Raw genomic sequence first — 23,040 nt, forward strand, 5'->3', positions numbered from 1 at the left:
ATGCTTACTTTAAAGGGGAAGTCACTGGCTTTAGTGCAAGAGTAGAACCTGCAAGTCACTTTCTTAGAATAAGAAATGGCTCCCTATGGCCCTCATTTTTCTGAAGGCAAGTTTTTAGTACATTCACTTTGGTGTTGACTCACTGGCCCAATCCTTTCCTTTTGTGCGATTGAATCTGACATTGGCCTCTCTCTCAGTCTTCTTTTGGAAGACCTGCCTTTATGTCAGGAAATATTCTAGACCTTCTGCTCCATCAGTCCTATATTCAGATTTCTGGCAAAAATTCTCTTTGTTCCTAGTCTCATTCTTTTTAGAGTATATATTTCTGTCATTTCAGGAGACTCCAGGGAGGCAGAAGAATAGATGTATCTACCATCTTAAAACGAAAATCCCTGAGGTTTTTTTCATGTTCTTTTTAAATTGTTAATGAGGTATAATTGACTTATAACATTATATTAGGGGATCCCTGGGTGGCTCAACAGTTTAGTGCCTGCCTTTGGCCCAGGGTGTGATCCTGGAATCCTGGGATCGAGTCCCACATCAGGCTCCCTGCATGGAGCCTGCTTCTCCCTCTGCCTGTGTCTCAGCCTCTCTCTGTGTGTGTGTCTGTCATGAATAAATAAATAAAATCTTTTAAAAAAAGTGAAATTCGGTGGAAAAAAATAAAATTATATTAGTTTCAAGGGTGCAATATAGTGATTTGACATTTGTATACACTACAAAATGGTCACTGTAATAAATCTAGTTACCATTTTTCACCTTACAAAGTTAGTATTTTGTTAAAGATTTATTTGTTTATTTTAGAGAGAGAGCACACGCCTGAGCACAGAGCCTGACTCAGGGCTTGATCCTAGAACCCTAAGATCATGACCTGAACTGAAATCAAGAGTCAGCCACTTAACCAACTGAACCACCCAGACGCCCTCAAAGTTAATATAATTGGCTATATTCCCTGTGCTGTACATTCCATTCCTGTGTCTTACTTATTTTACAACTGGAAGTTTGTATTTCTTAATCCCCTTCACCCATTGCAACCCACCAAGCTGCCTTCCCTCTGGCAACCCACAGATCTAGGTTTTGTTCTATTGTTTTGTTTTTTAGATTCCATATATAAGTGTAATCAGGCAGTACATGCCTTTCTCTAACTTGTTCACTTAGCATAATATGTTCAAGGTCCATCCTTATTGTTGCAAGTGGCAGGATTCTATTCTTTTTTTATGGCTGGAAAGTAGTCCATTCGCCCATTGATGGACACTTAGGTTGTTTCCATATCTTGACTATTATAAATAATGCTGCAGTGAACATATAGGTTCATATATCTTTTCAAATTTGTGTTTGCATTTTCTTCAGGTAGATGTACAGTAGTGGGATTGCTGGGTCATATGGTAGCTCTATTCTTTATTTCTTGAGGACCCTCCATACTGTTTTCCATAATGGCTGCACCAGTTTACATTTCCATCAACACTGCACAGAGATTCCCTTTTCTCCACATCCTTGCCAATGCTTATTATTTCTTGTCATTTTGATAATAGTCATTCTGGTAGGTATGGGGTTATAATCTCATTGTGGTATTAATTTGCATTGCCCTGATGATTAGTGGTGTTGAGCATCTTTTCATGTGCCTATTGGCCTCTGTAGGTCTTCTTTGGAAAAATGTTTCTGTCCATATTATAACTGAATGGTTTGTGGGGGTTTTTTGTTACTGAGTTCTTTATATATTTTGGAGCTTACCACCTAGGGTTTCTTCTGGGAGCTTTACAGTTTTATGGAGTTTTTAATCCATTTTGAGTTAATTTTTGCATATATTGTAAGATAGTGGTCCAGTTTCACTCTTTTGCATATAGCTCTCCAGTTTTCCCATAACCGTTTCCTTTCCTTATTGTATGTTTTTGCTTCCTTTGTCATAAATTAATTGACCATATATGCATGTGTTTATTTCAGAGCTCTCTATTCTGTTTCATTTATGTCAATACTATGCTGTTTCAGTACTCTTTGTACTGAAGTTTGAAATCAGGGAGTGTGTGGCCTCTAATTGTGTTCTCTTTCAGGATTGTTTTGGCTATTGAGGCCTTATGTGGTTCCATGAAAATTATAGAATTATTCGTTCTAGTTCTAGAATTTTGATAGGGATTGCATTGAATCTGTAGATTACTTTGGGCAGTATGGGCACTTTAATAATACTAATTCTTCCAGTCTATGAATTCAGAATATCTTTCCATTAATTTCTCTTTGGCCAAATTTGTACTTAGGTATTTTATTCTTTCTTGATGCGGTTGTAAATGGGATTGTTTTCTTGATTTCTCTTTCTGATAACTTGTTATTAGAGTATACAAATGGAACAGATTTTTGAATAATCTTTTATCTGCAAATTTATGGAATCCATTTATTCTAGCAGTTTTTTGGGTGGCATCTTTAGGATTTTCTGTATATATAACATCATGTCATCTGCAAATAATGACAGTTTCACTTCCTCCTTTCCAATTTACATCCCTTTTATTTCTTTTTCTTAACTAATTACTGTGGATAGGACTTCCAGTACTGTATTAAATAAAAGTGGGAATAGTGGGCATTCTTGTCTTCATTCCTGATTTTAAAATCTTTCAACTTTTCACCATTGAGTATGATGCCTGCTGTGGATTTGTTATATATGGCCTTTATTATGTTAAGGAAATGTACATTTCCTTTATACTCACTTTGTTAGGAATTTTTATGATAATTAGATGTTAGATTTCGTTAAATGCTTTTACTGCATCTATTGAGATGATCGTAAGATTTTATCATTCATTTTGTTAATGTAGTACTGATTAATGTACAATTGTTGAATCATCCTTTCATTCCTGGAATAAATCCCACTTGATCATGGTGTATGATCCTTTTAATGTGTCTTAAATTCAGTTTGCTAATATTTTGTTGGTGGGAAAGTTTGCATCTATTTTTATCCCCAGCCTGTAATTTTCTTTTTTTGTGATGTTCTTGTCTGGTTTTGGGAGCAGGGTAATGCTGGTCTCATAGAATGAGGAAGGCTTTCCCTATTCTTCAATGTTTTGGATGAGCTTGAAATGGATAGGTGTTAAATCTTACTTGAATGTTTGGTAGAATTCACCAGTAGAGCCATTTGACTCTGGGCTGTTATTTTTGGGGAGCTATCTGATTATTTATTCAACTCCTTATTAGTAATCTATTCAGATTTTCTATTCATGATTCAGTCTGGAAGATTTTATGTTTCTAGGAATTTATCCATTATTTCTAAATTATCCAACTTGTTAGCCTGTAATTGTTCCTAGTAATCTGCTATGATCCTTTATATTTCTGTGGTATCAGTTGTAACTTCTACTTCATTGCTGATTTTATTTATTTGAGTCCTCTCTTTTTTTTCTTGATGAATCTAGCTAAAGATTAGTTAATACTATTTTTCTTTTCAAGAAACCCGCTCTTAACTTCATTGATCTTTTCTGATTGTAGTCTCTATATCATTTATTTCCACTCCAATCCATTATTTCCTTTTTTCTACCAACTTTGGGCTTTTTTTTCCCTTTTTCTAGTTCCTTTAGAGTTTAAAGTTAAACAGTTAATTTGAATATCTCTTGTTTCTTGGGGGCAGGCCTCTATTTGCTGTGAACTTCCCTGTTAGAAACAGGGAAAAACAGTTAGAAAACAGTTAGAACTGTTTTTGCTGGAACCCATAGATTTTGGTATGTTGTATTTCTGTTTTCCTGAGGTTTTTTCTTAAGGATCTAATTCCATAATTTTTAAAATCTTGGATCCATTAATCATTTATTAATTGGCATTTGGCATATAATTTGGTAATCAGCAGAGGATGCTTTTTGGAAGTTTCTTTTATTCAGTAGTGATGGGGCTCTGAATGGGGAGTGGTAGCATGGCTGACATTCCGATGTAGAGATCAAATTAGCTTTCCAGAATTCTAAGAACTTATCTCTAATTTGCATTTTGTATTTCATAAGAGATGAGGTTGGGGACATGCTGCTACAAACACAGCTGCTACTGTCAATCGTGTAATAGTTTCTAGTTTTTGTAAAATAAAAAGGTTCTGCTCATACTCTGTGCACCTGCCACAAGACTCCCAAGAGCTTGACCCGCCCTGTGGTGACCAGAGGTGGGTGGCACAGATGGCAGGGTAGGCAGTACTGTACTTCTGGCACTGGAAAACACTTAGCTCTGAATGCTAATTTTCTCTGGTCTTGTCCTTTTCTTCTTTCTAAAGACACCCTATAATCATTACTTGAAGCATATTGTTATGGGAAGCCAACTTCTTTGTATTTATTACTTTTAAAATTCTGCCCATCTTCCACCCACCCCCCACTGTTTTTTTTTTTTTCTTCTTTACTTTGGATAAAATTTTGTGAGCTTTACTTTAAAAGATTGTCAATGAAAGAAGAATCACAATCATGCCCATAAAAAGTCTTCTCCTTTCATAGACAGGCTATGAAAAGCCAACCCAACTATTCATCTTTTAATATGTTTTTCTTCAAATCTGACTAGATTCACATTTTGTCTTAGGTTCACTTTTATTTATGAAAACAAGTAGAAATAGCTAAAATGCCTCTTACAATTTTTTTTTCTCAGTTCAGTTAGCATAAAACAGTTCCCAGCCTTGAAACAGATTTGCTGTAGGGAAAATATAAACAACATTTTAAAAATTTATTTTTTTTTTTGAAACATGGTACTGTAACTGTTATTTAGGTTTCCAGGCTGGCCCACAAAAGCGTACTTAAAAATTTTTTTTAATTTAAATTAAAATTTTTTTAAACTTTTTTTTTAATAAAAAAAAAAAAGCATACTTAACCCATCAACTTGAACCCTGGATCCTGACTAAAAGAGACCAGTAAAGAGAAGGCGGTGGAAGATGGATGTCTAATTTATCCTTTCCTGAGCATCGAGCCAATGTTATTTCCTTTCTTCTCCTCTTTACTTCTCTTCCTCAAAGCCAGTACCCCACTCCTGAAGCTGCTGTGACATTTCCCCACTACTTGTGAGCACTCAAGAGTATTGGAGATGGGTGGAGGACAGAGTTTGCTAGCACCAACTAATTGAATTAATTGACAGTTACTGGTGAATGGTAATGCTCCTTCACCTTCCCAGGGGTATGTTAAACCAATAAACCTGAAATTGGTGGAACTTCTGGGGAGTGTCACAGAGTGGTATGGGGTGAGGGGTTGGATCAGTGTGATAGAAGATTTGAGGAGGGAAGGAAGTGGTGGAAGAAGGCTACCATCTAGACAGTCTGGCTGTAAGTGCTCTACATATTTGCAGAATGAATGAATGCAAAGTGACAGCCTTCACCAACTTCTTTTATTCTTGGACCTCATATTGAAAGCCAGACTTCCTGGGCTGCAAGTTATCCTGTTTTGGTCTGTTTACTGGACATATGGCAGTTACAGTGAGGTGGGGTAAGGAACTTTGGCAGATGTAATACATTTAAGTGAGTGTTGAATCACAGCCCTCTGAAGAGCTTCCTGGGTAAAATCTGAGCTGGCCCCTGAGTGCGGAGGGCAGGGAGAGATGGAAGAAAGGGACTGGCCACTCCACATTGGTGGGCAGCAGGTTTAATAGTGAAGAGAACTTACATACGAGGCTTGTCTTGGGCGGCAGCAAGACGAATGGATCCCTGCACCTGCCCACAACATCTTAAAAGTTTATAGCGAGGCCTTAAGTGGGTTCAGACGTGGATACCGTGCAGGTGTTCTCAGTACCACACCACCATCTCAAGGCTGTGTCCTTGTAGCAGCTTCTGGAAGCAGAAAAGGCAAGCCTCATTCTCACTTTCCAAGGACGGGGGGAAAGGTGAGCAGCCTCCAGTTACCTAGGTCCAGCTCACAGGTCCACTAGTGGTCATGTCTTCTCAATGACCTTCTCTAACTGTGGGGAATCCTTGTGTTCTTTCTCACAGAAGTGCTTTCCCCCATTATAAAAGTAATGCATGACATGCACCACTATTATTACAGCAGCATTATTTATAGAGCAAGGCCAAGTGTCCATTGATGAATGAATGGATAAAGATGTGGTATATACATACAATGGACTGTCATTCAGCCATGAAAAAGAATGAAATCTTGCCATTTGCAACAACACAGAGCTAAAGAGTATGATGCTAAGCGAAATAAGTCAGCCAGAGAAAGACAAATATCATATGATCTCACTCATATGTGGAATATAAGAAACAAAACAAATGAGCAAAGGAGGGAAAAAAGACAAACCAAGAAACACTCAACTATAGAGAACTAATGGTCACCAGAGGGAAGGGGTGGGTGAAAGGATGGGTAAGGTGATGGGGATTAAGGAGGGCACTTGTGATGAGCACAGAGTGTTGTATGAAAGTGTTGAATCACTGTATTGTACACCTGAAACTAATATAACACTGATGTTAACTGGAATTAAAAACTGAAAAAAAAAAATGTTGGGGAAAAAAAAGTAATGCGTGTTTGTTAGAGCCTAAAGATAAAGAGATTGCCTGTATTGCCAACTATCCAAAGAAAACCATTGCCAAGATGCTGATATATTTTCTTCTAAATCTAGTTAATAAAATTGGCTTTTTTTTTTTTTTTTTTTTTGCTTCTTAAGACACTTTTTTTTTTTTTCTGCCAAAGATTAGGAGGATCTGTTTCGAGGAAAGGATACTTAGTGATGGTTTAAGATTAGGTCTCTAAAAGAAAAATGGGAACACTGTGGGATTCTCACCTGTCCTTCCTCATTTTAAATCTGCGTTGCATATTCTGAACAATAAATTTCTTTTAAATTCTTCTCTTCTTTAAAATCAGTGCCCCCAATGCCTTTGTTTCCCCAGGTCGACTCCCCCTCAGTGTGACAATGTCACACTTGACCATGGTGAAGACCCTGCCTTGCACGGTGGCCTGGTCCATGCCCTAGACTTTTCCTTCCAGGGTCTTCACCTTTTGCCATTCAAGGCTTAGACTTTTAAACCAAAACACCTGGCTAGGCCAGGTCTCCCTTCCAGCTACTACCTCAGTTTTTACTCTTCCTCCTTCCACTTTCTGAACCCTGTTTGTGGTCCACCTTTCTCCAGCCTTGCTTCCCAGGCCCTTCTCAGCCCACTTTGTCTTACTTCTGTGACTTCCACTCAGCTGAAAACACTCCCACCAATTACCAAAAGCTTCTCCCCAGCCTCCACATACTTGACCTTCCAGTGCCCACCTTGAGTGGCTTCTTTCTCTTCCTTTTGCTTCTGTAGCCCCAGAACCTCCCAGATTTTTGCCTTCCTCCATGTGCTGCTTCTCAAGCTACATTTCCGACCTCTCCCTCTGTTCATCACACCTGTTACGTTCCTCCAGTTCTGTCCTGTGCCATCTTCTTGCTTCATCTCATCTTTTCTCCCTCACTGTGCATCCCTGTGAGTCTCACCCATTCCCATGACATTATGTGCCACTTATGCACATACCCCAGACTCCCAGACGTTTGCCCCAAGCCCTGTCATGAATGTGAGGCCTCTCTACCCCAGAGCCTGTTGAGCATCTCTACTTAGACACCTAAAAGTCCATCGCCCACGTAGACCTTCTCCCTCCAGCCTGCTCCTCATTCTGTGCACATCATCATGGAGGAGCCATGGAGGCCTGTCTGGTCCTCTGCTGGTGAACCCTCCATTCATTCCTGGAAGCTCCATCTCATTGATCTCACACACATCAGCTTGCCCTGCTGACCTGCCTGTGCTTCTGTAGCCTCCGCACTTGTCCACTCTCTGTGCCACAAATGGACAAATCTGAGCCCATCATTCCTGTGTTGGTACCTCCAGTGCCTCCTCACTCAGCTTCTGTGTCATCCAGTTCCTGGGTGCCCCCATAGGCCCTCTCTCCTCAACCCCACCATCCTTTGGTGCATTTGTTCTCTCTCTGGGAATGCTCCTCCCCTTTCCTAGCCAACTCCTCATCTGAATGTCTCTGCTCAAACATACTTTCTTCAGAAAATCCTCTTAAAATTCATGCAAACTGGGATAACTAGCAGTTCCTTGTCCTGTGTATAGTGGGCAGTACCAATCACACATGGCATTAGGGGATGGCCTATAATCATGTCCTCCTCTACACTGTGTGCCAGAACATGATCTCGTTCATTATAGAATCCTTCGACATGTGGCCCATGCCTAGCACACTAGACACTGATAAATGTGAGAGGATGGACTTCCCTCTGGCTTTTATGGTGCTAGTAGCAAGCTAAGGAATATTCAGCTGTGTGGAATGAAACGCCGGGACACCTGCACCCCGATGTTTCTAGCAGCAATGTCCACAATAGCCAAACTGTGAAAGGAGCCTCGGTGTCCATCGAAAGATGAATGGATAAAGAAGATATGGTCTATGTATACAATGGAATATTACTCAGCCATTAGAAAGGACAAATACCCACCATTTGCTTCAACGTGGATAGAACTGGAGGGTATTATGCTGAGTGAAGTAAGTCAATCAGAGAAGGACAAACAGTGTATGTTCTCATTCATTTGGGGAATATAAATAATAGTGAAAGGGAATATAAGGGAAGGGAGAAGAAATGTGTGGGAAATATCAGAAAGGGAGACAGAACATAAAGACTCCTAACTCTGGGAAACAAACTAGGGGTGGTGGAAGGGGAGGAGGGCGGGGGGTGGGGGTGAATGGGTGACAGGCACTGAGGGGGACACTTGACGGGATGAGCACTGTGTGTTATTCTGTATGTTGGTAAATTGAACACCAATAAAAAATTGATTTATTAAAAAAAAAGAAAAAAGAAAAATATTCAGCTGTGTGGTTTGTGTGGAACTCTTCAAGGAGCATAACCCTGAAGGTGTTCAGTGGGAATTTAAAAGCTTAAAAATAAGAAGGTCTATTAGGAACCTATTTTGCAAATACAGTTCAAAAGAAATGGATTTCTCTACATACAGGCCTTTAAAAACATTTAATGTAGGGACGCCTGGGTGGCTCAGTGGTTGAACCTCTGTCTTTGGCTCAGGGCCTGATCCTGGAGTCCCAGGATTAAGTCCCACATCCAGCTCCATGCATGGAGCCTGCCTCTCCCACTGCCTATGTCCCTGCCTCTTTCTCTCTGTGTCTCTCATGAATAAATAAGTAAAATCTTAAAAAAAAATCAGTATAAAATATTTTAGGAAAACAAACTACAGAGCTACTCATAAAAACTTATTGCTATGGAAGTGTTTTAACTATGTTAAAATGATTTCCTATTTTAACCGATCTTGTCTAATAAACACCAATATTTTTAATTCATGAGGGCTATGAACATTTTGTATGGCACATATGAGCATTGAGGTCTGTAGCAGCCTTGCTTGGTTTCCCAGTAACTGGTCCCAGTTCCCAAAGGAGAGGTGACACATCTTATAGGCACCTTGTATCCAAGGGAAGATCTCAGCAGTGTCTTTTTTCTCCCTTGTTCCCTCCAAGACTCCAAAGAAGAAAAAATGGGTACAGATTTGTTGGGAGAGATGGAGAGAAGCCAGTGACCTGACTCATGGTAGGGTTCTGGAAGTTTGGGAACACCCTATTTTGGAAAATGTGGAAGATTTCTTTTCATCTGTTCATTTGTTCATTTCTTGTCTAGTATTTGCACTGAAGAGGTTAAGTCTTACATAAAATTAAATGTCAGTACTCCCAATAGAATGCAATAAAGATACAGCATACCTTTTTTTTTTTTCAGCATACCTTTTTTGAGTTGTTTGTTGTTTGTAGATTTTATCCAGTTTCCTGTTCGTTTAACTCAATTAGTTCAGACTTAAAACAGATGATGTCACCTCATCCATGCTGTTATCTACTAGTTTTCACACTGTAGATGCTTAATCAGTACCTTCCAGGTGTCTTTGGTCAGAGCAGTCACACTGTGGTGGAGACCACCTGGCCCTGGCTCACTCCAGATCTCTTGTTAATACCTAGAGTGCCTGGCCTGCCCTGGGGCTCTGCCCATTTTCAGGCTTTTGAATTAAATTATTGATTGTTCTGGCATGATGGTGATTTCCTTCATGATTTCATGCTTCTCCCAGAAGATACCCATGTGGTATTCGCACTTCATCCTCCTTTTGAAAATGCCACAGTGGGATCCCTGGGTGGCACAGTGGTTTGGCGCCTGCCTTTGGCCCAGGGCGCGATCCTGGAGACCTGGGATCGAATCCCACGTCGGGCTCCCGGTGCATGGAGCCTGCTTCTCCCTCTGCCTATGTCTCTGCCTCTCTCTGTCTCTCTCTCTGTGTGACTATCATAAATAAATAAAAATTAAAAAAAAAAGAAAATACCACAGTAAGGGGTTCATTTAGTTTTTTTTAAGCTGTCCCCTTTTTCTGTCAATAATTCAATGTAACATTTCTTAGAGGTTGTTCTAGTTCCTTCACTGATTTTCGAAATATCTTTTAATTCTTACCTTTAAAAATCATCTCACAGCTTTTAATATTTAGTAATTCATGCTATCATCAAATTCTTTTCATCGTTCAGACTTGTGTGGGTGTTGATCCTGGATCACAAGATGATACTAGAATTGCAAAAGCATCAGTAGGTCAAGGCCATACATTTGAGGTCCCTTTGGCTTACTCGGTTTTGCAGAGAAAAAAAGCGTAATTATAAACCTTATATCATTATGGTATAGAGAACCTCTGTATGATTTTAGTGTAGAAGGGTTCTAAGCTTCACATGTTCTAATGGATACACTCTATTTCTGTGTACTGGCCCTATAGTAAACAGAGTCAGCAGGGTAAGATATTATATTTATAGCCAACCAATTCATCCATATTTATTGATTATCAGAAAGAAACCACACCAGGCACTTTTGGGGATGTAGAGGATTCAAGGCACCTGGTATTTAAAATGATATACATTTCATCCAGGTAGCATAGCACAGGGAAGATGTTACTAGGCAAAGAGTCTGCCCATGTCATATGCTGAGATACTTTGGGAAATTAGACACAGGTAGGAAAAAAAACATTTTGTGAAAGACTTTTCAGAATAACTTTCATTTTTCTATAAAACACTAAAAGTAGCATATGATACCAATTTAAGGGAATACTGATTTTAAAAGAGTAAAGCAAAGTAAGATGGTAGTTATTGAGTGGGCCACAGTGGGGTGCGTTAAATGTAACTCTTGGGCCTGGTTGATCTCTGATACATCACGGGAAATTACCCAAGATTCATGAGAAGAATCACAGATTGCTTAGGTACTATTTTGTTTCATTGCACATGTGGTCTAATGTGCCATATCAACATATAGTCTTTCTTATTTTCAGCATGTACTCCTGGCTTTAAAGTTTATACTTGCATTTGCCATCCCTGACAAACCACGGCATATCCAGATGAAACTGGCCAGATTGGAGTTTGAGTCTTTGGAAGCACTCAAGCATCAGGTAAGGGCAACTTGTCCTGAAAATCAGTATATTTTTTTAGCAAATGCCAGGGGCCATAATTTAGAGGACTCACTCTCAGCATCTCCTTCAGCCTTGAAGTTACTAGCTTAAATAAATACAGAAGACTCCAGTTTAGGATGGTATAACAAAACAAGATCCTAATAATATGAGCAATGAATAGATTTAAAGAACTAAACTAAGCAAAACAAAAGTATTTGAGCAATGTTAAAAAAAAAAAAATAGACCTAACATTCAGCAAAAGAACAAGACAGGGATTTCCAAGAATCATCCTAGGGCAGCCCCCACAGTTTCTAAGCCTGCCTTCTACAGAAACATTAAGTAAGGAGAAGTGAGTAAATAGAATTGTGCATAATATCTTGCATGGAATGAGGGAGAACGAGAAAGTGTGGGCAAAAGCAGCAAAAATGCTATGAAAGTAGAAACTTCTTCCCAGGGGTTTCCACATTCTACTAGAGATGATGCTGGAGATAATTCATTTTGACTTTCTACTTATAGCAGAGTGTGGGTAGGAAGACAGAGATTCCTCCATGCCCAGAGCTAGTTCTCTCCAGTGATAGATACCTAGGAATCAAACCAGGGAGAAGTATCATTTGATGCGACAAGCTCTGCATCCAGGACCTGGGTTCTGACCTACATAGTCCATCAGGCTCCCAAGCCACCTTATATAGGAATGTTTCCTTTTATATCTGGGGAGGTGGGAGGAAAAAATTGCAAGGAGGACCCCCAACTGACCCTCTGATAGAAGCAAGGGCGCCAAGATAGTACAAGAGATGGGAGTCCCCATGCTGGAGCAGAATGTACCCATGATTGGAAGTGTCCCCAGGATAGTACTTGTGGTAAGAGTACTGCGAAGAGGGAGAAGCGTGGGTCACCCAGCAGGGCACAGCAGTGGGAAGGCTACATTACTGAGGTTCAGTTTCTGAGGTGCAGGGCAAGTTCTAGGCAGTGTATGTGTATCTTAAATCAAAATCTGAGTATCATGCTCCCCAGTGAGGCACCAGAAGCACTCACAGCAGTGTCAGCAAACCTATTCCCACCACTGATGCTTCGCATTGTGCGGGGTCGGCTGACCAAAGCAGTTTTACAAGAGGAATAAGTAAGAAGGTCAAGTAACCTGGAGCAGGCAGATCTATCACCCCTTGAAGATGATAAGGTTATAAATCTAAAAATCACCAGGTAAGGTAAGTTACTGGAAGCAATAGGAAAACTTGGTAAGGAGGTAGGTTCGAAGGTTTATCTAAAATTATTTCCTTTCATAAGACATAATGGCCATTTGAAAATACTGTTGAAAAAAAAATTTCCATTTACCAAAAAAGCCAAAATAGAAATCCTTTAGGTAATAACTTATAAAAACAATATGGGTAATCTAGGTAAAGAATATTTTTAAAACTCTGCTAGGACCAAAAGATTCAGTCTTGTGAAAATGTGATGCCAGTTCAAATATATAGAAATAAACATTTGAGAATAGCAAGGAGATTTCTGAAAAAGGAGAAAAATGAGGCCTCCAGCTCTGCCAGATATTAAAATGTATTCTGAATAATACAATAGTTATAGTAATTAAATCCATTCTGAATTAGGGAAGAAATAGATCAGTGGAATAGAGCAGAAAGTCTGTAAATGGACCCAAATAAAACTGGGACTTTAGTTTATGGTAAAATTAACACTCTGTGGTAATGGGGAAAAAGGAGGATTGTTTGTTACATGGTCTGATGACAAACAATTATTTGGGAAAAATATTATACTTTATTTTACCTCATTTTTAACGTGCCTCTTGCCACCACCCTCCTGCAAAATTCAGATAGGTAAGAGATATGAAAAGCACAACAATTTAAAGCTTCTATATGACAAAAGAAAAACCCTCAAAAGATAAATTGGAAACTGGGGAAACACTTGCAACATAAGAAAAATGGTTAAGATCTTTAATTCAAGCAGCATTTTGATAAATCCATTAAAAAAGAGAAGCCAGAATCAAAGCATAACATAGGAAGAAGTGTTCAACCTCACTCACCATTAAAGAAATATAAGTTCAAACAGCGAAAAAAAAAAGAAAAAAAAAAAAGTTCAAACAGCGAAACATGACATTTTACTCACTCACCCTATTGGCAAATGGTGGTTGATAACCTGTTCCCACTGGGTGTGGGGAAATGGACACTTTTCTATACTTGACAGAATTGTAAATTGGCCCACCCTTTCTAGAAGGCAGTTGAATCAAAATTTAGATTACCCCCAACCAGAATTACTCTTGCTAGGGTGATGGTTGTAACTGCAAAGTGGACCACAGTAAGGTTGTCAAAGCATAGAAATGAAGTACAGCAAGAACCCAGACACAACTAAACTCAGTAGGAAACAGTTTAAAATAATTATCATATGATAATGGCTGCACATGAGAACATTCTATGAACCTGCTCTTTAAAAAGATCTCTTTTGTGCCGGCGTGTGTGTCATGTGCATGCATGTGCACAAAGCTGCATGCGTGAGTGTGTATTTGCTATTTTATTAAGTGGAGAGAGCAGGATGCAGAACAAGTTTGAGTTAAATTTTGAAGAAGAGAAGGAATGGACGAGAAATGGGTGAATGCAAACGTGCATTTGTTTTCCCTAGAAGGGCTTCTGGGAAACCCTGAGTAGTAGCTACCTTTGAGGAAAAATGAGGATATCTCTTTTCACATACAGTGTGAATTTTCTGACCGTGCACACGTACTACTTATTTAAGAGCAACAGGAATTCTCTGGGAGGGGGATGATTTGCCATTTGTTACCTTTATGCTTTTCTGCATTTGAAACACTCATATAAGTAAATGAGGAATAAAGTCTTCCCTCATGTTGGTGGTTGGAATAGTTCCTTAAATTCCCTAATGCCATTTTCAGGCTCCCCTGAACGCATTCTTCACACACCCTTCCTCCTTCTTCCTTACTCTTTATACAGATATTCATATGCTTTGGTTTTTCCCTTAGAAAAAAAAATTTAAACATTAGGTGAAATTTTCAGAGTAAAATTTACTTTATATAATAAATATTTTACACACCAAGTTTGAGGGCATGAATCGAATGTGGAAACCCAGAGGTTATCTGAGGCAAAGTGGGATTTGTCCTCAGTGGGCCTCGGGTGAGGTCAGGGTGAGACCAAGGCTGAGGGCAGACTAACCTGAATTTGGCACCCTGCTCAGTATTTCAGAGTACTTGCTCAGCTCCTATTTAAAGGAAAGGCTAAAATCATAGAGGTGAGGGGCAGAACACAGTCTTTCCCCATAGCCAGTTTCCTTAAACTTGTGAGGAGCCCATGGGCACAGACAATTATAAGGTCCTCAATGTTCTGATCCCCAAATTATGTGCATCTTCTTTCCTAAAATGTAGTTGTCGGAAGCCCAGGTGCCCTGTGGTCCCTCCTGGCTGTCCTGTGCCACACCAGCTCTCTTCTACGGTTGTCCTCCCCTGCTTAGCAGGAGGAAGGCACCCCTCACTGTCTTGAACCCTACCCTGTGTCTTGTCCCCAGGGTGAAAGCCTCACAGCTAAGAGAACCTTACAACATTGAGGTGTCAGGCACTATAGGGTGCCTTCTATAAAGGCACCCCAGCCACCCACTTGCCAAAACCAAATCCATCTCCTTAAAAGACACATTTCCAAAATGTTTCCAGGAATGTATGTCCAATAATTGCTTATCAATATGTATGTTATATTTACGTAATTTTTATCATGTATGCCCCAATTATAACTGTAATGACCAGTTGGTCTAGAAGAAAATTTTAAACACTTATAGTGAGACTCAAAGTCACAGGAAATGTTTTTAAGTTTAAAATTTTTATTTTTATTTTTTTATTTTTAAAGATTTTATTTATTTACTCATGAAAGACAGAGAGAGAGAGAGGCAGAGAAACAGGCAGAGGGAGAAGCAGGCTCCATGCAAGGAGCCCGATGTGGGACTCGATCCCGGGTCTCCAGGATCATGCCCTGGGCTGAAGGTGGCGCTGAATCGCTGAGCCACCCAGGCTGCCCTTCTCCTACTTTTTAAATAGGTGATGATGGGATCACACAGATGCAATACCCACCATTCTATGGTATTTCATAGAATTTCTCGGACATCTTTAAAAGAATGGTCTAATAGCTTGTTTTTAGTATTTGTAGTATGCAAATATGCAATATCTATAGTAAGTTTGCAAATACATTTTTACAGTTACTTAATTTATGGTGTGTGGGATGGCAGGTAGCACCCCAAAATTTTAGGAGGTATGGAAGCAAAAACATGTTTTAATTGAATGGCATTGTCTTTGGAAGAATTTTGGTAAATCAAAAAAATTTGGTAAATGCATCGATTGCATTTCTAGTGAGGTTTCATAGATTGGGGCAGGCAACTCCCTGGCCATGTGTACGTACCTGAACTCCATGTCACGGTGAGATCCTGCTTCATGCTACTAAGGCTTTCCTCTCACTCAGGATTTCACGTTGTCATGTATTTGTCTAAAAAGCAAAGGGTCTGTGGTGTGTGATGATGTTGGATATTAACATGTCTTCTCTTACTAAATACATTTACCTGGAAGTCCTGCTGCAGAGCTGTTATATTTGCTTTGAGGGTGCTCATAGGTGTGAATGTTTACTGTGGACATGGCTAAATGATCTCTCAGGTCATCTTAGCTCCTGGCTTCCTCTGTCTTCAGATATGCTCTACCTAACAACAAAGCAAAGCCCTAATTCAAAGGCAGAATTTATTAATACACATCATCATTGAAAAATAAAGAACTAACCAAAATTTTGTCTCATGTTTCATGTTATTTTGTTTGTTTGTTTGTTTGTTTGTTTATGAATGAATAAAAGTAAGCTTTATGCCCAACATGGGGCTTGAACCCACCCTGAGATCAAGAGTTGCATGTTCTACTGACTGAGCCAGCCAGGTACCCCTCCCTGTCTCATATTATTTTAAAAGAGGAAAAAAAAATCCAGGACACGTGGGTGGCTCAGCTGGCTAAACACCTGACACTCGATCTCAGCACAGATCTTGATCTCAGGGTCATGAGTTCAAGCCCCACATTGGGCTCCACAGTGGGCATGGAGCCTACTTAAATAAAAAATAAATAAATAAAAGTTTAAAAGAAGAAGAAAATCTAAAAGATTTGAAGTCTGTTTGGGCTTTTTTCTTCCGAAGACATAGGTGTGATTCTCTGATTAATATCACCTTCTAAGAGAACGTGATTTTGGTGCTGATTTTGCTGTTAAGATTCTGGAGGGACAGAAATGTCCAGCAGGTTTTGACTCATATTTACCAATGCCTTCAAACAGGGCATTCTAGCTTGTCATAGCTCTCTTGCACTAAAGTTGATTTTAAATCTGTGCATGTGCAGCTCAAATGCATCTGCTCCATGCAGTGGGCTGTAGACAGTGATGAGTGCTGTGCTCAAGGTTTCCGAGGGTCTTGAACTGCAAACCAAGTAAAAGCATTCCTCTCTCCACTACTTTTTTGTTAAAAGTATAATCTAAGAATAACAGGTCCAGAGTAAAAGCTGGATGGAAGAGCCTGTGCCAGATGCCTGTCTCCTGTTCCTTCTTGCTGGTCCATGGCTTAGTTGCATGATTGGCCCTGCTGCTTGGGCCACGCAAGTTTGTGTTGTTGTTAGTCGAAGCAAAGATTTTTTTATTACATTGCCTGTGTCATCTCACTGTCCAGAAGATCCTAGAGATGAAAGGTCAACCACTTAGTACTTTTCAAAAACCCAGATTAACTGACATGTCTTCAGTCTACTTACTGAACTATTAATGACTTTTCTAGGATATAGAATTTTTCTTTAATCTGACATTTAACTATAGGCTTTGTAAATAAGTAGAGCCTCAAATCACTGGGCTATTCCCATGTATCAGAGGCAGAGAGAGCTTCTGCAGGGTCCTCTGGTCAGTTGGTGGGCCCAGGTCAAAATGGAGTTCTTAAAGACAGTTAGAAATAAACCTCATTGGCGCCTAGCCTATCCCCTGAGATTTTCACTGTTTAGTGACCAGAAATTGACAGTAAATCTGTCAATAGAAATTATTACTTATGAATAATTAGTATATTATGTTTAATTTGCATTTGAATCACTACTTTTCAAGTTCCTATTATATCGACAAAACATTACTGAAAATTTTAAGTCATCAGGCAGTTCTTAAACTGTGCATCTTGAATGTAGAACTTTTGAAAAATACATGTGCCTGGACCCCACACCTGAAGAGTTGGATTCCCTAGATCTAAGGTGGGGCACAGGCACCCTCATTTAAAAAGCCCTTCCTGTTGCTCCAAACTCCTCACCCCTAATCCTCAGTCCCCAGCAAACATAGATCCCGAGCACAGGCAGTTGAGTGCCAAGAACAATTGAAGTCTGGGCCATAAATGAGGCAGGTAGTCTCTTTGCACTTCAGTGTTCTGTTTTATGAAATGAAAGGCCCAGAAATCTACATTTTTGCACAGCACTATTGTTGTTGTTGTTTAAGATTTCATTTACTCATTTGACAGAGAATGAGAGAGAGAGCATAAGCACACAGAGTGGCAGGCAGAGGCAGAGGGAGAAGCAGCCTCCCTGCTGAGCAGGGACTCAATCCTAGGACTCTAGGACCATGACCCAAACTGAAGTCAGATGCTTAATCAACTGAACTACCCAAGTGCCCCCCAGCACTGGTTTTAATGCAGGAGCCCTGGAGCCCATTTGGAGCAGTGCTCTGTTGGTCCACGTTCCTCACAGCTGTGATGGGAGGAGACAGAGGAAAGGAGACGCAGTGAGAGCAGCTCCTTCTGTAGCAGATAGGAAACTATAGCATTTCTAAATATATAGGCAAGTTAGATGTACTTGAAGGTGAGAGGCAAACTGGGGAAAATAAAATTGTTTGCTTAGCAGAGGGCATTTTCAAAGAATTAGGCTTCAGTTGGTGAGACCTTTGCAAAGAATTCTAGATGGTAAATATCATCCTAGAGATGCCCTTTTATTTCTTTTCAAATTGATTTATTCAATACTTGATAATTTTGAGATTTGATTAAAATTAGAAAGGAGTCACTCAGTGTCTTGGAGCACAAGGATACTGCATCTTCAGTACAGTCCCCACTTTCCCTGGCCTCGGGGCAGCCAGCCATCCCAGAGCCAAGCACCTACAGAATCCAGAGTGCTAGGTCCAAACGCAGCTTTTGAGAAAGATAACAGCCTCAGAAATCAGTCAGGAAGAATAAGATAAGGGCTTTAAGAAGACACCACAGTGCTAATTATAGCCCTCAAGGGCCTCAAATCAGGTGTGGGACCCTTGCCAGGCTGGGCCATCTGGGCTGGGGCCTTCAGTAATGTCTTTGTTTCTTAGGGTTAGGTATATTTAATCCATTTCCAGCATTTACCTCTGAACTTCTCTGAACTTCTCTTCCCTGCATCTGTGCTCTCAGGTTGTGGTAGATAAATAAACATTTTTAAGGGAAAGTTAAAAGTTTCACAGTCTGGAACAAAGGTGCTAAAGCATTTGACTATTGGATATATAGTCACAAGCTAGTTTGCCAATATGTGGTTCAGAAGAAAATGAGTCCAGAGAGAGAATTGGCTTCCAAGGAAGCTAGTGGCAGACGGTGCTGGAACCTTAGTTCTTGGGGAGGGATGGTCCATGTTCCAGGGCCCCAAGCCACGTCCCAGCCTGGTAAGCTGTGGTGCTTTGAGACTTGGGATGGCCCCTCTGAGATGACCTCTCCCTTTCTCTTATGTTGTCATCTCCCCAACACAAGGCCCTGGGCAGTGGTGCCTACCAATTATGGTCAGAGTGAGATGTTGTGTAGAAGACACAGCATGAAGCTGGCCAGTTCAGGGAGCTGGGCTGGCCAAGGACTACCTTGTACTTGGGTATCCTATATCAGTGGGTGAGCTGGGAAGTGATTTGGGGGAAAATGGTGCCATGATACCAGATCAGGTGGCTAGTGGCAGCTCCACTCTTGGAGCAGTCCCCCCTGTTTTCGTGGCCTGCACACAGCTGGGCAGTAATAAGAGCCAGAGAGGTAGTAAGGCTGGCATGCAGTAGGTGGTCATATGAGCCAGGCATTGCTCTAAGCCTCTGTGTGTGCAGGGACTCCTCTGAGTGGTTCTTGGCCTAGGGTCCCTTAGCCTGTGCGGTTGATTCCTCTCCAGTCCATGCATGCTGCTTCTTCACAGGTGATTACTGCTTGAACGAATACTGGCTCTGTGTGGCCCTTCAGCCCCTCTGTTGTTGCTCTTCCTCTCCTTTCTGGTGTGGCAGGATGCACTGCTCCTGGGTTCCCAAGGACTCTTGCTAATTCATAACTAAACCTACACCCCGTGCCTCCCCTCTGCCCTCAGCATCACACCCCTCACCTTCAAGGGGGAGCACTCCATCCATTGGTGCAGACGACTGTGCAATCCCCTGCTGCACTTGGCCAGGTGGGTCTTTACTCCTGTGTCCCCTCATCTGGCACAGTGCCTGATGCCCAGAACACTCTGAATAAACCTCCACCTCATCAAACTAAGTTTGTTGACTCATACATAGTTCAGAAGCTAATATATTAAGTAAATGACAAGTGATGTCCTTGGACAAGAAAAGAGGAATCTTAAAATAGGTACTCTGACAAAAATGGAAACAGTTAGGTCATATGCCTTTCTGGGATCACTAGGGAAGGGAACGCACTCTGAGGAATTGCATCCGAGCCCTTTAACAGGTCCCCATACCTAGCCTTGATAAAGCCCAAATTCTATTTTTGTCAAAAAGATGGACTGTGGTTGATAGCAATAACAGTCATGGCTCCCAGAAGATGGTAAGATAAGCCCAAATCAAGCCAGATAAAATTCTAAAGTAGTTTTTACTTGTAAAACTCAGACTCTGGAACAGTCCTCTCCTTACCACTGATGTGTACACATCTTTTCCCCCTGCATTTTCTGTTCTCGCTAGAGAAAAAATGCTGTAAAGTACACCACGTCTTATAGACACTAAAGATGCTTCACTAAAACTCTAGAAAGCCTCTGATCATTTTTGTCTTTCCTAGTAAACAATCCATAGAAATAGTTACTTATCTCATTCCCCTGGTTTTCTAAGCAAAAATTTAAATTTGTGTATCTTAATTATTTTCCCAGATGCAAGAAACATAGCCAAATCAGAACCAGATTTATTTTTACTTGTGGAAATTACTGAATAAGCCATGAAACAGAATAAAATTTAACATTTTCCAAGCCAGCATGTGAGTAAGCCAGAAACAGTGTGGGCAGAAGGGGCTTGGAAGCACAGTTCCGTTCTGTACAGAAGGGCCTCAAGTTCACAATACCATACCATGGGAGTGACACCCTGTGCTTTGGACCGGGATCACATTGGTCATTGAAATGTGTCTGGATTTGTATAGAAAAAAAGTTCACTTTATAACAAATTAGAGATTTCAGAATGCTTGAAACTTTATATATTTTTTTATTTCTGGCATAATTAACATAGGGTGTTATATGAGTTTCAGGTATACAATATAGTGATTCAGTAATTCTGTACATTACTCTGTGTTCCATCATGAGAATCCCTCTTTCGCTCATCAAAACTATGTATTTTAAGAGGAAGATACTATAAGTTCTAAGAGTTCTAATCTCAGAGTCCATACTAGAGTAATTTTGACTCATATATGAATGTCAGAGCAGGCTTTTCTTTTCCAGGAAAATGCCTGGGCTGTTATGAATGCAGCTATTTACTTTTTTTTAACCATATATTCTAGGATATTAAAGGTTATATTGTTGGCTCACCAAGGTCAAAGATATTTGTGTGTGACCACCAGACTAGAAGTTTCTTAGAGACAGGATTACTCCAGACACAGGATTTATATTTGTTGAATGAGTAAGTCAGTAATTAAATGAACATCACCAGAATCAAAGCCCCATCTCTTTGTGCCTTTCTCTACAACCGAATTCTAGTCTTTTGACTTGGAAATTATCTCCTGCACATTATATTTGGAATTTGGGAAACCATTATTGAGTATTTGCTATGTCAGGAAACCACAGATTTTTTTTTAACTTTTATTTTTAACTACTAGTAAATTGCTGAAGTAGAAAATACTTAATATAATAAATGGTATTGTTTTCCATTGATTTATACTGCTACAGAACCTCAGGAATATGATGGACTATTATATCATGCAATGAATGTAAACCTGAGAGATTGGGCTGAAAATACAGTGATTGGTAGTTTAGAAAAGTCAGACTTTAAAATAAATCCTTAAGAACAGCACAGATTTGTCTCTGTCTTCTAAGAATAGAATACAGAAAACAAATGTTTGGATTTAGGAACTTTTTGAAATACTGCCTAGATAAAGGAAAATAATTACATTAACAATGGCTCTAAGAATGTAAATAGTAAATTATGGTGAATTCATATATGAGTCAAAAGTAAAATATGGATATTAAAATTCAACAAATATTGAATACATCCTGTGACCAAAGCATAAAAATATAAATTATCAGAAATTCCCTACATCATGTAATTGTCAAATGTTAAAGGAAAAAATTCTCAATCCTGTCCCAAACCCCAACTTTATAGATTAAGGAAAGGATCACTAACTGTGGTTGTTAGCTTCCAAGATGGTCCCCAATGATCCCTGCCTCCCAAGTACTTATATCCTTGTGACATCCCATCCCAATAGGATACTATAGAATGTTGGTATATCTCTTCTGAGTCTAGGTCGTAAAATATAAGTAATAAACATGGCTTCTGTCATCTTCTCCCTTTTGAATCATGTGCTCTTGGGAAACTAGCTGCCATGTTGTGAGGACACTCCAAGTTGGAGGGGGTCAAGGAGATCTGACTGCTGGTTGATCTAGGCAGTAGGAAACTCCTCCTCCATCCTTGGAATGTATGCTCTGCCCACCATTCCCACACTAAAGAGCCATTTCAGGGACACAGCCTTGAGAGAGTTGGTGTTGAGACTGTCTGGACTATACATGCAACTGAACCCTCTTCAGGTCTCTGTATAAATGTAAGATTCTGGAGGTCAGGTGTGGAGACCTGACCATCCTACTCATCTCTTGGCCACCCAAGACAAGCCTCCCCCATCATCTTCCTTGCTTGTCAAACCTGCCACCTGCCAACCTGAAGTGTCCTGCCTCTTTGGTCTCTCCCTCCCTTCTATGTATGGGGTCAGTTTCAGATTTCACCCAGAGAACCCCAAGGTTGTGAACCAGCACGCAAGCAGCCAATGGAGAGGCCCACATGACTAGAAACGTGACCTACTGCCAACAGCCAAGTGAGTGAGCCATCTTGGAAACAGATTCTGCAGTCGGCAGACATTTTCTGTGAAACATCAGGTAGTAAATGCTAAGGTGTGGAAGCCATACAGTCTCTATCAGAACCACTCAATTCTGCTGTTGTTGTCCAAAGACAGCCATAGGCAATATATAAATGAAAGGAAGAGGATGTATTCAATAGAACTTTATTTATAAACACAGGGAGTGGGCTAGATTTGGCCTCAGGGCCATCATTTGTCATCCCCAGCTCTTAGCCTAGTCAGGCCTCCAGATGCCTGTAGCCCCTGCCTTCCTCCTGACTGCACTTTCACTGGAGGCCCTGAGCCAGAGCCACCTGGCTGCTTCCAAATTCCTCACCAACAGAAAGCATGGAAATAAATGCAGGTGGTTTTAAGCCATGAATTTGAAATTTCAGAGTAATTTGTTAAATGGTAATAGATAACTAATGCACCAGTTATCCAGGAAAAGGAGGCTGGATGAA

At 40.2% G+C, this 23,040-nt stretch overlaps 1 protein-coding gene across 1 annotated transcript in view; it reads left to right on the plus strand.

Annotated features, from left to right (window-relative positions):
- The window catches only part of ANO10 (anoctamin 10), a 229,601-nt gene that overhangs the window by 156,875 nt on the left and 49,686 nt on the right, over positions 1-23,040 (plus strand). Inside the window, exon 12 of the mRNA XM_026016370.2 lies at positions 11,219-11,335. Within this exon, the coding sequence (XP_025872155.1) occupies positions 11,219-11,335 (117 nt within the window). The remainder of the gene's footprint in view (positions 1-11,218; positions 11,336-23,040) is intronic.

This window comes from Vulpes vulpes, chromosome 11 (assembly GCF_048418805.1).
Source record: "Vulpes vulpes isolate BD-2025 chromosome 11, VulVul3, whole genome shotgun sequence".
NCBI lineage: Eukaryota > Metazoa > Chordata > Mammalia > Carnivora > Canidae > Vulpes > Vulpes vulpes.